Here is a 15,636-nt window from a genome sequence, read left to right on the forward strand (position 1 = left end):
CTGGCAGCTAAAGTCTAATTAGACTGACAAATCTTCACCGCCTTCCCCAGTTATGAGGCTTGGCAGGAAAGACACGAGCCCTGGAGCCGCACATTATGTAAGGCTGTTAATCAATATTAGTTGAGCCCTGATCCTAAAAATAAACTTCCCCTGGAGGCTCCATTGTCTAGTGGTAAACATGGAGTGGAAGCTATGTGGATTCCTCATCCCACTTCTATCAAGCTGGTGGTAGCAGGGAAAAGGGAGAGGGTCCCAAAGAGAATAATTTCATATATATAGTGGTAAATAGCCTGTATATGGTGTTTGGGATAAGGTAGGTCCATCTTGTATCCCATTCCTGGCAGTTTGATTATTCAAAGAAATTTTGATTTTCCAGGACTAATTTCAGCCTCTAAATTTTTTCCAGAGTCTCCTTCAAATCCCATGTCGCCCAAACCTTGTAGCCTCCAGTCTGAACTACAGCTACTATTGTCAATGGGAAAAAAGTCTGATGTTCTAGCCTGGGCCTCAAAATGCCATTGATAACAACATGCTGTAAATCTGAGTCTCATGCATTTTGTTGAACTTTATGAAATTGCTTGCATTTGACTCTCTTGACCTACAAAAAGGCAAATTTTATACACTTTGACCTAAAGTATCGTATGTGTGATGATTGTTCAGCAAAGCCAATTCCTGTCCCAGAATATGAATGCATGTCTCATAGAAATCTCTTCTCACTGATGAATTTGGGCTTCTGTAGGTTTTTGTGGGTGTTGATATAGACGAAATTGTTCTCCTCAAGCTTGCCCAACCTTACAGGAATGCTGAGAATCTGAATGCTGGGAGAATCGGCAGGTTCTAAAAGAGTCTTAGGTTGAAGGTGTTTACTAATGTGAAAATTTCAATGAAAACTTATGCATTGCTTTCCATCATCCTACTTACTACTGGTAACAAGCCTATGGGAAGGTACTGTTACTTTCCTTTGACATAAAATGAAACAGAGCCTTAGAAAGGCTCATCAGCTTTCTCTTATGATACTCTATTGTATCCTCTTTTGCTTTGATAATATTATTAAAGCAAAGTTGTCCAGAGACACTCAGCTAAGTACCTAGAAGAAGCAAATTCTGATGCTAAATCCCATGTTCATTCTTCACTTTCACATCCTGGGACTGTACCCAGAAAAATAGTGCATAAGAGCAACTTTTTAATAACTTCCTACATTTTGAAGTTGTTAGTGTCAAGGCTGAAGTGTGTTCCTTACTGTCCCCAGCCTAAAACCTCCACATGGGTACTGTTCCTAAGCATAAAATATTGTTGCTTCCTTATGAAATTTTTGAAAGTGGTTCATATTCAACTGCCACATTTGTGAAGCTTGAGATGAGAATGGAATCTCACAGATCATAAACCTCTTAGTCTTCCATTTCTACTGTTTGTTGGGATAGTTCTAATCCAGGCTGAGCATTGTGATTCTCTGACAATTTTCTGGCCACACAGCAGCGACCAATGTCAAGGTGACTTTGCCAATGCACGGCACAGAAAAACTGGGTCACGATCAGTATCCTCCTAATAGCTTATAAACAATTCCAAATGGCGATTTGCACAGAACACACTGAGCTCTTTCTTTGCTGATAACAACTCAGGCTGGAGGCCAAAGATAAGAGAATGTACATTATTCTTGGAACTAGTTTCTTCTTGGCCCTTTCCTCTCCACGTGGGAACATTTAGGTTGTCGTGGTTGAAAGTTAGTGGGAAAAGACTTTTGTTTCTCACTTTTTCCCTTCTCTCCTGAATGACTTTCCCATTTTAGAAGCTGATCTATCAAAGTCATTGTAGCGGCTGGCCCATACCTGAGTCAGCTGTAGTAAATGAGCTTGTGCAATTGCTGGGAATCCCCAGCAGTAAGTCCCATAGGGAATCCCATTCTGTTCAGGCCTCTGGGTCCTCGTCTGTTTGGGGGAGGTTTAGGCCAAAGCTCTCAAAAGCTGGACCCCTTGTCCCTCACACGCTGCAACTATGCACTGTCATTTCTAACCAGAATTGCTCTCTTTCCCAGGAATTCTCTCTGACTTTCTTAATGTAGCTTCTGATATTTGGCTAATCTAGAGTTTGTTCCCTTATTACCTGTCCAGTTGTATTCATCCTACAAGGCCCAGGTCCATACCCACCTTATACACGAGATCTGGCAAGACCATCTCATATGCTACTTCTCACTCCCAATACACATAACCATTCATGTCACTGACCCATACTGATGGTTAATATCAAGCCCTCTAGCCTTCTACAGATTATGAAATCCATGATGAAAAGGGACCTGGATTCCTCTTCTCTGCCATCCCCAAAATATGTGCAAATAGATAGATTTCATAATGAAACATTATTTTTTAAGACCCATAGAACTCTTGGTTTGGTTTAAAAATAGAAGAAAACTTCAAGATGGGTAATGAGATGTCAGAGAAGTCCATTGCTGATATCATAAATACTTTTGATTTTCCAGGACTAATTTCAGCCTCTAAATTTTTTCCCGAGTCTCCTTCAAATCCCTATGTCGCCCAAACCTTGTAGCCTCCAGTCTGAACTATAGCTACTGTTGTCAATGGAAGCAACACCAATTTCCGAGGTAGATTCTTGTTTGACTCAACCACCAAATGTAGAGGATAGAACATAATAAGAATGGCTAAAACATCTACACTCTCACTCTTCATAGTATACTTGTATTGAACATTTTACTTATATTCATCTTATTATCCTTACAACGACCAGATGGTATAGACACTGTGCCCTCCCCATTTTACAATGCAGTCAACTTAGGTTGAAGGCAAATTCTTGCTTTTCCTCCTGTTGAAAAGTGAGGTTCGTATCTCCTTTCCTGTACCTGGAGAAGCCCTGGGAGCAGACCAATAAAGTATGGTACAAGTGACACTGTGACATTTCCCAGACTCAGGCTAGAAATAACTAACCTCTAATTCCTGTCCCTTGAAACACTCTCTCTAGGGCCCTGAGCCTCCTGAAGGAAGACTGATTACTTTGCAGGAGAGACCATGAAGACATGGAGAGGCAAAATAGCCCAGCCAAGTCCAGTCTTTCCAGTAAATTCATCAGACACAAGGTGTATGAGGGAAGCCAGACCCATCAAACCAGAGCAGCCATGGAATGCTATCAGTCAACTTTACCAGTCAACTTCGAGGGGCAGAGAAGTTGCCTCCTTGAACCCTGGCCAAATTTATGACCCACCAAATTGCGAGATCTAATGACTGATTGTTGTGTTAAGCCACCCAGTTATGGGAAAGTTTGGTTTTTTTGTTTTTTTTTTTTTTTGGTAATAGTTATCTATAACCTATGACTTGTTCAAGGTCACTTAACTAATATGAGAATGAATTAGATTTTAAAACCAGGCCATCTGGCTCCACATAAATGTTCTAGATCATAAAGCTATAGCCTAACCAGTGGGGAGAAAATGTGCAAGGACCCTGGTTATTCTAGAAGGAAAATTTTCTCCAAGCTACTCTCCTTTCAGTTGTTAAATGAGTGTAAGGTAGATAATGAACCTGTTTTGATTTCTGTTTATTCAGTATTTATTTCCTGAACATGTACTAAGTGTCAGATCTTTTACTTGAGAACTCTCTCTCTCTCTCTTTCTCTCTTTCTCTCTCTCTCTCTCTCTCTCTCTCTCACACACACACACACACACACACACCTTCTTTATCAATGTTTACCTTAATTTTTTTTTTTTCTGAGAGCACAAAGAGGGATACTTCTTAGTATAGGGTTAAGATCAGATGCTTGGACACAAAAGCCCTGAATAATTTAACATAGTCCATGTCATTCACAAGCAATTCTACACTCAGGACTGTAGCAAACTAGAATATCAGAAAGATCAAAGCACCAATTACTTCTGGGAGACCAGAGCATTGAAGAGCTCTATCAGCTTAAGAACTACTTGTTCACATTCTCACACAGTTAAGAGCAGCACAGAAAGCACTTTACAGGTTTCCTTTGATCTGAAATCAACAATGGGCAAGGTCCACCAGAAATGAACTCCTCAAATGAGGTTTTCTTAGTACTAGCTTTAAGAAGGAACCAATAGGTTTTGAATAGCCACATTTTTTTTGTAGGCTCACATGCTTATTTTTTTTTCCCCCAGAAGAGACTCATTTTAGGACAACTTTACTTTAATAATATTATCAAAGCAAAAGAGGGATACAATAGAGTATCATTTGGAAAATGTTCTGTGATTTCACACAGATGAAAAATGAATGATGGATCTGGTGAATATGAATTCCAATCTTCCCTACTTTTTTCCCCCCTGCCTCTAAAGTGTCTCCCTGAGATCAGAGTTTTATGAGACCTCTTCATCCAAGAAAATGAGCTAGATCATACAAGCAAATTGAAGCTTTTGGAACTGACCTTCCTCCCTCAAAGTCTCCATAGTCTTCCTGGAATTGTCCTAAACTCTGGATTGATTCCAAGGGCTTCTGTGTCCTCCGTCCCAACTTAGGCTTGATGTGATCTATAGAATATGCTTAAGACCAGAATAGGCTTGGATTCAAGGTTTTCAAGTTTTTGTGAAGCACATGGTTGAGTTATTATGGCTCGTTGGCAAGAGCAAAAAACGTCCTAAACCCTTGGCTCAGCATTATTTCCTCTAGTTTGTCTTTAAAAAAAAAAAAAATCCCAGAGTTCTTTTGTTCCCTACCCTAGTCTAATCCATGCTGCAAGGCTATTGGCTTTCCTCCAAGGATATGTGTTTACACACCCTTAAAAACAGAGTGTCAATAGATTTATAATATACTTTTATGGCCTTGGTAGAAGTAAAAGGAAAGGCATGCAAATGTAACTCAATTATTACTGGACTCAAAGGAAAAGAGACACACACCAGAGAAAAGCTGTCGAAGGGGGCTCTTCCAGATGTCCACCTCCTCCAAGAGACCCCAGGTTACTTGCAAAAGTTCTGCACTTTGAAATCCACTCTTTATCCAAATCCTTGACTTTCTTAGTTTGTAGAAAGAGTTTAGGGACTCACCCAATCTGCTCCCATTTATGTACTTGCCACAGGAGGGAAGGCCAAAAACCGACAATTACCATGGCTTAGTCCCTGAATCCCTGTGTAAGATTAAATCCTCCCGCGGTCAGTGAGAATTTGGCCTTAAAAAGGACTACAGGATCAGCCATTCCTACGAAGAAAAAGCCATTTGCTCCTCTGCTTCCCACAGAGTTAGCAGAATGTATTCTGACAGAAGCAAAACAAGTCTGCCAAGTCCTGTGCAAACAGAACTATCCTTTCACCAACAATAAACAGATCTACTCTTGAGCTATAGAGAGTCATAATAGAAATATATATTGCCTTTTATCTTCTTTTCAGTGAGTGGAGTGAGGTGTCAGGAGTTATTGCTTTAATATTGGCAGAGAAGCAGTATTTTTCTCTTTCCAGCATGTGCATAGGTATGCATGCAACAGCACGTGTGATTATAAGACTGCTACTCTTAACCTTTGGAAAACACATAAAATTGACTGGTAACATCATCAGCATGTACAGCTTCAAGTTGTTCCTATGGAGTCAGGTAAGGAGCTATCTGAATTTCTGCTCAAAGAAAAGGAAAAGGGAAGAGAACGTGCTGATCTCTACCCAGCTCACATATACTTAATTCAGAAAACTGGAAGTTTAATTGATGGTTAACACGAAATTGACAATGTCCATCAGAGTCAATGGAAGGGTGGTGACAAAGACTCAGTTGGACTCCTTGATTCTGTCTTAAAAACTAAGAAACAGAAGGGACAAGTACTGATCTACTACATTTTCTATGAACACTAACTAGGCTAAGGGTGATTTCACCACTAGTAATTGGAATGTCTTATTTTATGCCAGAGCATTTAAAGCTAATAACTCGATTAACCTCCTACCCCCTACTAACTAGATTTATGAAATGCCAAGGGAGTCAGCAAAGTATTAAGCTTTAGCTTGGATATAATTACTTTAAAGTGAAAAAACAAAATCCTTACCACAAAACTAAGGGCTTCCTGCCTAGCTAAATTCAAACCTTCACATTTTCTAATGTAATTAGTATCTTGGTTAAATACAAAGGAAACAAAATGGACCGAAAAATGACAAGTAATTAATCAAGACTTAATATCAAACACAAAGACTGCATATTATGAGGATTAGTTGAACTTCTAGCTCCAATTGCCCTTGATTTAATGGTACCCATTGGCCCCAATAATGAACAATTCACGTTCCAGCAAAGCCATCTGGAGGATGTGAACAGAATTGAGCTAGGATATAGTGTTTTCTATGATCACAAATTTTCCTTTTGCCTTCTTCCCTTTGTGCTATTTGAAAAGAAAAGGTAATAAAATAAGAGGAGGGAGTATTTCATACTAAAAGTGTAGTTCATTGCTCATTTTGAATAACAGCTTTACCATTTCAGTGAAAAATACGATAGGAATAATAACCTAGGAGTGCCTAAAGACTTTTATAACTTCTTTACCAGTGACTTCATCTTGTTCTACTACTGGATCTTATTATTATGAGCATCTGCAGGCATCTTTCTTATAACAACTCAATATCTTTAACTATATAGAAAATGGACCACAATAGTAAGGTTTTAAAGGCAAAGGTACAGAAGTAACTAATACCTGGAAGAAGGCTTACCTGAATGCTGGCTGTGGAGCGATTCTTGCGGGTTGTGGTAGTAGCCATTGTGGTGGTGGTTTCCATGACTGTGGTAGACATTTCCGGTGGCATGGAGGTCGTCTGTGTTGTTCCCAAGATGGATGGGACCTCTCCCACCAGTCGGACACTTCCATTGATTTTAATATTAGGGTTGTTCTCAGCTGCCATATTCAGTACTTTCAAACCATCATAATAGAGCCCAGAGAGTTGACCTTGGAAGAGGCGTCCTTTATCCTTTCCGCCAATGGCTATTTGCGCCTGGGTGTTGAAGATGGTTAACTGCCGGCCTAGTGGGTTGGGTGGAGGAAACATTATTATTCCCATATATTTTCTCTCCTTACCTTGCCTGGTCTGAATGGATCAGGCACAAAACAGGCTTCCTTCAGCAAATGAAGGGGGAAAATGGATAACAAAATTCAATGTCAGCATTGGCAAGTAACATTTCATTACAGTTATCTCTTCCGCTGTCTAGCTGAAAATCCTGAACCATCAGGTGTTTATTTATTTATTTTTTTATTTGAAGGATGAAGAAATCTTTGTTCAGTGATGAGAGGCATGTCAGTCTTCTTGAGTATATAACTCAGTCTTCTTGAATGTTTCTATTTATTTAAAAAGTGGATAACATAAATATCCAAATCAGGCAATGATTAGAAAAAATAATATGTGCCTACAGCTTTGATTTGTTTAAGGTAAAAATTAATATTACAACCTAAAGGAATTATATATGGCAAACAAAAACTCAGTGAGGTAACTGGTAGCAAGGAATTAAAAACCTAGGCCTGATGATTAAATTAAATTCATATTAAATGGATTAATTGCATACTTAAAAAATTGACATTCTAATAGTTGCCCAATACACAATTTCCTAGTGAATAATATCCTGCCAATATTTTTTTGTTTAACAATATAATTGCAGTATATTTCTATATATACCAATATTTTTATATTGGAGGTATGGTCATAGAACTAAATAATTCCCTAAAATATGGAAAATAAGTAGGCATTGATAAAGTTCCTAAACTTTAGAATCAGTGAATTTTAAAAATGTATTTATGAAGAAAGTGAGTCATAAAGCTCTTTAAATGATATAGAGATATGTTAATGGGATGAAGAATATCTGTGGTTTACTTTATTTAGAGTTTCTATTTGAGGACTATTTATAATTCTGTGGAAAGAAAACTATTAGAATAAAATCATGGTAGAATAGAGTTTGGAATCATGGAACAAATTTTACTCCCAATTATTTGTATTTATTTAAAAAAAATTGTCTCAAGTTAGATCTTTCCTAGAAGGGAAAAAAAAAGATTTTGAAAACTCATTGTAATTTATCATGACAGCAACATGCTAAGGCCTTCTTGGTTCCTTGTGCTTTTTCATATGGAGAAAGGGAACAAAAAAAGATACTTGTTAATGGAATTAGATATATCCCTTCTGAATTTTTTATATTTTTAAAATATAATAGTATAATATTTTGATGTTTGGAATCTTAACAGCTACCACTATCACAGAGTCTTAAAGGCTATGCCATCTTGAATTTCTGGTGTGTAATGTGGAATACCTTCTCATTGTACACTAATGTGAGACAAGGAAGTGACAGAGAAGGGTAAGTATGTATGCTCAGAGGGTATTCTTCAGACAAGAGTCAACTTTGCTCATTGGGGCAACTCCTAAGTCCTATTACTCAAGAATCATTTATAAATAATGCCCATTTAGGAGGCTGAAGAATTGATCAGAGAACTTTATTACAGTGAGAATATTCTGCTGTATTTTATAAAATCTCTGCAGCATAGAAAGGGCATTTGCTGGCCTCCACAATAGCAGAATTTTCCGCATCCCAAGGGTGCAATTAGAACAAAGCTAATAGATCTCCATTATTTCCTAATCAATTCCTTCAGTGTCCTGTATATACATGCATCATGTATAGTAATAGAGAGTGACGGCCCAAAGTTCATATCTCTTTATGGTTTATTCTTGACAACAGATTTTCCTGAGAGCCCAAAACTTACTATAGGCATTTGAAACAGCTAAACATTATAAGAAGCTGATTAACAGAAGATTTCTAGGGTGAAATGTCTTACCCTAGAGGGCCCCAGGGTCAAGTAGCTCTTCCATGTACACAGCTGTTGCCTGTTCATATTTTTTTTTCTCTCCTTCTTTCGTAAAAATCCAGCACTGGTGATTAGTTAGCGGTTGAGTAGCCTTGATCATAGGTTCAAGGCTCTATATTCTAATATTCTTGAAAGTACTTCACAATGATAACCCCTATAATGGTTCTCAACTTATTTTCCTGGAAGTATTCATTCTGCCAATGCTTACAAATAAGAAGAGGACCAGAGGAAACTGAAATTTAGTGCTGAATTAAATTGGCTGGAAATGATGGATTACCTTCAATCCATTTGCTATGGTTCACTCCATAAAGTGATCTATGATTATTTGAGACTAACCCAAGAATTAGGAAAGGCAAGACATGATTTGGGACATGAAGATTAAATAGCTGCTTCACTGTTGGCTTACACTGCTTTTCCAGAGGGTTCTGACTGATGCCTTTTCGCAAACAAAGTCATTTGGGGTGGGGGTGAGAAAGAAGAGTTTGCCTGTGCTTTAGTTTCCCCTCACACCATTGGAAAAGTGGGGGTTTCTCTTTGCTTAGTTGTCTTATGGTCTACTCTTAGCAAGATCTGCTCTTCTTTTTTGTGTTAAAACCTTCTCCTAGCCCTATGTACCTTGGTTTAGGACTTCAATGGCAAAGCTGGAAATCCCTAAAGGAAGAGTGGAACATACTTAGTTTCTTACTGACCCTTCCTCTGATTGACTTCTCTCTCCCTGCTAAGCAGGAGCTCGTGGATAAGTGGGAAATGTCATTAATATGCGAACCCATGAAGGATGGGAAGGACTGACAAGAAAGTTTGCCTTTCATCATTTGTCCTGGATTTCTCAAAAGCAATGGCAGATCTCATTATACACACTGTTTTCACTTCCTCTGATCAATTTTTATTAGATGACCATTTATAAACAAACATGCACACACATACACCATACATACATGTGTGTTCACACACACACATTCTAGTCTGAATATTGTGAAATTATGACTGTGATATCAAAACAGGAGTGACTTTTTGTTTTGTTTCAGGTGCTCATCTTCCTGGAAGTCATTAATTGTTACCTCATTTCGACATCAAGTCCACATACGCTTAAATTAAATCTTTGCACGTCTCCAGTCAGTGTTGCACAAAGACTAATTAATTAAACCTCAGAACACCCTTGGGGAATTGGCAGTATTATTTCTCCTCTCCTCAGATGGGAAATCTGAGACATAAAGAGGTTAAGTGGATCGTCTAAGGTCAGACATTCAGTCAATAGTAGACAGAGCCGGAAACAGACTTGGGAATGCTATGACCCAAATCTCTTCCCCAGTGATAAAAATAATTCCAGAGACATTCCGAGTACTTCCTGAAGTGTTTGTCTAATCATCCTTCCATCTTTACCTTTCATATTCATTGTCTCTACAAGGTCTTTCAGTATATATTTTCTATCCTTTTTGCAAGGGAAGTTACCTAGGCAGAGGAAGAGGTAAAGTAATAGAATAAATAGATGTTACTTACCCAAATTGGAAAAAATAAGGAATACCAGTGAAAATAACTGATAGACGAGAACCTCAGTTTGCAAATGAGCCTGTTTAATATTATTTGCATACAGTAACCCATATGTATATTTGATTAAGAAGGTAGGATGCCTCCCTCCTTCCCACCTCAACCACGCCTCCCCCATCCCAACCCTCAATTTGGGTATCTGAAGCATCCTTCTAAGTGAAAGCCAACTGATAATGATGTTATCATAAGAAAAACTCAAAGTCTACTAATAATTTATAATGATTTATACAAATGAAAATGCCTGGCATGCTATTAAACTTAGACTTCAAAAGGCAATGGAGTAAAATAAAATATTATTAACATAAAATTGAAAGAAACAAAAAAGTTCTCTCAGGCACATGAGACTCAGACATGCATCCAGTTCTCCCTTCCTTTTGAAAAGTGAGGCAGTCATTGTCTTTAATGTTAAAGGGACTTTATGAGCTGGTGATTACTAAACAAAATTATTATATGCTTTTTAGAGTTATTCTTAATTTATTTTTAATTAGACCACATTTTTTTTTCAAAACAGGGCAAACAGTTAAGACCTGGTGAGGATTATCCTTTTTAAAGGTCTGAATGTGTTCACCCATCTTAAAGCTGCAGTAGTTCTTGTTGCTTAAGTTGCATACCACATAATATCCCTAGTTGCTCTTCATATGTAAGTCCATCAAATCTCTGCAAATTGTAAGGGCTTGGTTGAGGTCTTGAGACAGGAGAGCTCAAGAAAAAATAAAGTACATAGCTCCTCAGAGATAGATGATATTCTTCATTGATAAACACTGGTTCATCTCCTAAGCAAGAGAAGCCACACAGAAAATTCTAATGTGAGTTATAACCGCTGCCCTCTTTTATTGAGTGGTTGTTTCCTTCAGCAAATTAGAAACTGCTATTTTGCCTTGCACAGTCTTTTCCTTTCCAACTTGTTTTCTTGACCACTTACACTTTCATTGCATAAAACATTCAACACACAAAGGTATCACACAACAAAAGTGTAAAGCAACCTCGTTTTGTTTTTGGTTTCTGTCAGCAACTAGGATGCAATGAATCTCTTATAAAAAAAATAAAACAGAACAAAATTTTTTTTTTGCCTCTGCAGGTTTGAATGCAAAAGCAAAATTCATTCTTTTCTTTGTTTAAAAACAAACGTTAAAACACAATGCTTCCCTTATAGCATTTGTTTTAAGCAGTTTAAGCTACTAAGAGTGGATCTATGGTTTTTTCGTTAACCATGCTACAACTAGGAAAATCAAAACAGCCGCGAGATATGAGTTTAAAAAGTACTTTTGAAATTTCTTTAGAAAGCTTCGGTGTAAGAGGTAATTTAAAACAAATTAACAAATAATGTCATGCAGTGGTTAAATTGCCATAATACATTTTTTTTAAGAGGTTCCTGAAATTTCTTGTTTGTGGCTGTCATGCTGATAGCAGGCTAGATGTTAGTCCCTTTAACTGTATTTTAATGGCAATGTATTATAGCATGATTTATCAACATATGGCAGGTGGAAGCTGACACAAATTATAATGAAAATTAAAACAGTCATTTATGCAGCAGGCGATTATCATTTAAGGAACATTTATTTGCAGGCTTTAAAAATGAGGGTTTAGAATCAAATGATTTTAAAATGAAAGTTTTAACGACGGTTACCTTTTTCCTGCAGCCACTCTTCTACGGGTCGGTTATATTTGAAGGGGATTTTCTGTTTTACCATTTGGAAGCGTTCATTATCAGTGTTGCCTTTAAAGTTTAAAAAACAGCTTAAAGAACAATCTGAAAAGTCAATAAGTCATTAAAAAAAAACATCCTAGGTTTTTGGTTTGTTTTATGAAGTTTTTAGAGATAGATATCAATTTATCTTTAGTAGAGGTGGAGTTGAAGTCACTCTGCCCTCGGATGATAGGTTTGGGGGTCAGGTTAGTTTCGGCTATGCTGTGCTCCACCATGGTTTGGCTATGTAGCGTGGGTTTGGGACCAGTGCAAGGTATGGCCACTTACAGAAATAGGTTTACCTTCACTCTTTCCGTCTTATTCCAACCACACTGTAACCAGGCCAATTTAGGCATGGGGATCTCTTTGACTTGTGAGTAATTCACCTGCCAGATCAATGTCACATGTGACAGGGGACACTCATCCTCTCCGTCATGCATGTTCCACCATCACTCTACCTCATCTCCCTCAGAAGCCTGGGCTGAGTCCTTCCCCCATCTCCCCTTCTCAAGCATCTGCAGCAGTTGTACATTTTGGCAGAGGGAAGCCAAAGGCGACAAAATCAGCCCTTATGTGTGAGGGAGATGGCTAATTCCATAAAGGATATCCAGGCACCTCCTCATCTGTGTTAAATATGTAGGGGAGTAAAGGTGACTCTTTAGATCTCTCTTTGTCCCAGGTCATTACATATTTTAAAAAAAGAGGAACTCCAAATAAATATCTGGAAATAAAGGCAGTTATAAGTGTAACGATATAGCTTATGCAGATTTTTAGCACCTAAAAATCATTACTATGAGAGATGCTGACTTGTAAGTTTACCTAGTCCTTCCTCCCTCTCTTTCCCATTCTTTCTCTCTCTTCCTCTCTCCCTCCCACCTTCTCTCTTTTTTTCTATGAGAATCTCTTCCTGAACAAACATCTATTCATAAAGCCTGTTAGGAACACTTCTTCCAAACATGAAATATCTAATTAGTTTCAAGGCTAAAACATAATGCTTTTAATGACTAGCATCTCCCCCTCTTCCTTTGGTAACTGTTATTGCTATTCCTGGATGGTTTCTCTAATTAGGAGAGACTTGGAGAGTGGTGTTGTGGAGATTCACCCTTAATGAATATGCTTCAAATAGCAAAATAATGAAGCCATGCTTTGGGAACTGTTCTGTCTCGTCAGCCAACCTCACATTGATCTTGCAGAAACTAGGGAATTGTAATTCATCACTTTTGATTCATAGCCCTATATCGGAACTTAGGGAACTCCATTGCAAATTACCAATATTAAAAAATGAAATAAAAATCTCAAAACAGGTTGCTTGGAAACAATTTACAAAGAAGTCTGAAAGCCAGAAAGAATATTAAGTTTTAATATAGCATCAGACCAAGTGAGCAGAGGCATGCATGGCATTTCAATTGTAGGGCCATCTCTATATAGGAATTATCATCAGTTGAGAAGAATCCATGTGTGACTCACTAGGACCTTTATTCTGCTTGCATGTATGGGGGGATGGGATGGAAAAGGGTAGCGATACTGGGGGCTATTGGCTCCCCATTCATTTCTTCATTGAACAAATTATTTTAAGATGATTACTCATCATCATTCTACCCTCAAATTAAAAAAAAAATAAGAAAGGCTACAGAAGAGGCAACTATGGATGTGTTTCCAGGCTATACTATGGAGTCCTCTCTGGGTGGCATAAAACATAACATATTAGCATATCAAAGGAAAACTGCCGTGAATAGAAAGAACAATTAATAATTTTGACTTGCAGTGGATAATTTCATTTCTTACCAAAAAAAAAAAAAAAAGGAACTGGAAGGTGAGTGACAGGCAAGGCAACTTAACCTGTTGGTGTTTCAGTAGGTACATAGTGAGAGAGAGAAATTAGTTTTACCTGTTAATATAGCTACTGATTACTGATCATTATAATGGTTCTCCCTGGTAGATCTGCAAACCCAGAATTCTATTAATTTGAAATAAATTTAGGTAAATTCTTTGATGTTTCTACAGAAAAGAACCATGCACTTTCCTGAAAAGAACCTACATCACTAACTCTGAATTCTATCCCACAGGTAATAGAGAGGGTGAGGAGTGTCATTCACCTTCTAAAGTTTTAAGCACAATGGAAAACTATACTTAAATGGAATACTATACTCAAATGACAACTGGATTGTACCAGATTCTCCTTGAATAAATTCTGTTACATTGGGGTTTTCTGTCTCTATCATTTTTGGTTCTAACATTAAATACAGCCATGACCTTCATTACTATATTTACTCACAGTGGAAATGTCTTGTGAGGTTAATAATAAAAATAAAGCTACAAATTCTTAGTAACATGCAAGGCAGAACTAGAAGCAACCAAAATCCAAATTGCCAGGGTTATATTTGAACCAAATTAATTAATTATGTTGATTTGTTCCCTTCAAAAACATAGGGCTCTTGGCCCTCTGAAATATACCTATACCTGCCACCTAGTCTCTCTTGAGACATAAAGTACCATTGGAAATCACTTTGGGACATGGCACAGGCTAGAAAAAGGGTTAATTATGTTGATCAATAAGTGATATGGTGTGAGAACAGCATAGCCACAATTTAACCTTTGACCCTTCCAAAAATAAGAGAGTCATTCTTCTCCACCTTAGCTTTAAAGACATTTAGAAAAATATTTTAAGTTTTCAACACCAGATTGATAGCATCTGGTACTAAGGATAATAGTTGTGAAAGATGGAAGGTCATTTGGAAAACCAAACTGAGTTAAATTGCCCCATTAACATTGTTCTTAGTCTCTTTTCATGTTCTTGTTGGTTTTTATTCTAATTTATCTCAAACACTAGTAAGAACTGTTTTAGAAACATGTGCATGAGAATGAGTTCATTTGCCCCGAGCCCCATTCCCTAGATTAATTGAATAGCAAACAACCTTCAGCATATGAGAATTCATACAGAGGACTACGCCAAAAGCAGAACAAACCTCATCAAATTCATATATATTCTTGTTAAATCCTTAATGACATTCATTTGTACATTTCATATACCAACCAGTATGAAACTTTAAATAAAGAGTGAAATCAATTCTTTAACAGAAAATAAAGCTGTATTCATGAAAGAATGGCTTTATGGGAAGTTATGTCATAATGACATTAAAAAAGGTATAAATGTGTCACTAATTCAACAAATATATAATGACTGAAGTTCTTAAACACACTGAGAGATACTTCAATTGTACAGAGATATTCAAATAGTTCTTAAATTACTTGTATAAATCTGACATTCACTTACATGGACTGGATCTTGGAAAACATCTTAGTCACAGTATATTCAACTTAAAATATGTGTGTGTGTGTGTGTATGTGTGTGTGTTGTATTGTGTTACTGTTTATTCTCTTCCATTTGAAGTAAAGAATTGAGATTTTTCAGATAGTTGGCTTCCTACGGTCATTATCATTGGGATGATCGGCTTTGCTATCAAGTATTTCACCACCTGGAGACATGTACTCTATGCACTGTGGAGTTACATAATTGCAAATTGCAGAACATTCTGAATTGCAATTCCTAAAGCCCAACTGGTTCATACACCTAGCACCTTTGTGCAGAACTATCTCACATTTTCTACATTTGGGTGAATCCATTTAAGGTAAAAGGAAAAGGAAATGGA

At 37.4% G+C, this 15,636-nt stretch overlaps 1 protein-coding gene across 29 annotated transcripts in view; it reads right to left on the bottom strand.

Annotated features, from left to right (window-relative positions):
- Positions 1 to 15,636, bottom strand: part of Nrxn3 (neurexin 3) — a 1,577,562-nt gene that overhangs the window by 139,313 nt on the left and 1,422,613 nt on the right. For 17 of the 29 annotated variants that reach the window (XR_009226397.1, XR_009226396.1, XM_058577831.1 and 14 more), the window contains 2 exons: positions 11,927 to 12,016; positions 6,626 to 6,933 (listed from right to left, as the gene is read on the bottom strand). Coding sequence is in view for 27 of the 29 variants with exons in the window: in XM_058577831.1 (XP_058433814.1) it covers positions 6,626 to 6,933; positions 11,927 to 12,016 (398 nt within the window). In the remaining 2 variants the exon portion in view is untranslated. The remainder of the gene's footprint in view (positions 1 to 6,625; positions 6,934 to 11,926; positions 12,017 to 15,636) is intronic. The other 12 variants (XM_058577846.1, XM_058577829.1, XM_058577845.1 and 9 more) reach the window with 1 other exon arrangement.

The sequence above is a fragment of the Marmota monax genome, unplaced genomic scaffold (genome assembly GCF_021218885.2).
Source record: "Marmota monax isolate L192 unplaced genomic scaffold, Marmota_monax_Labrador192_F-V1.1 WCK01_AAM20220418_F8-fsc00017, whole genome shotgun sequence".
NCBI classification, from domain to species: Eukaryota; Metazoa; Chordata; class Mammalia; order Rodentia; family Sciuridae; genus Marmota; species Marmota monax.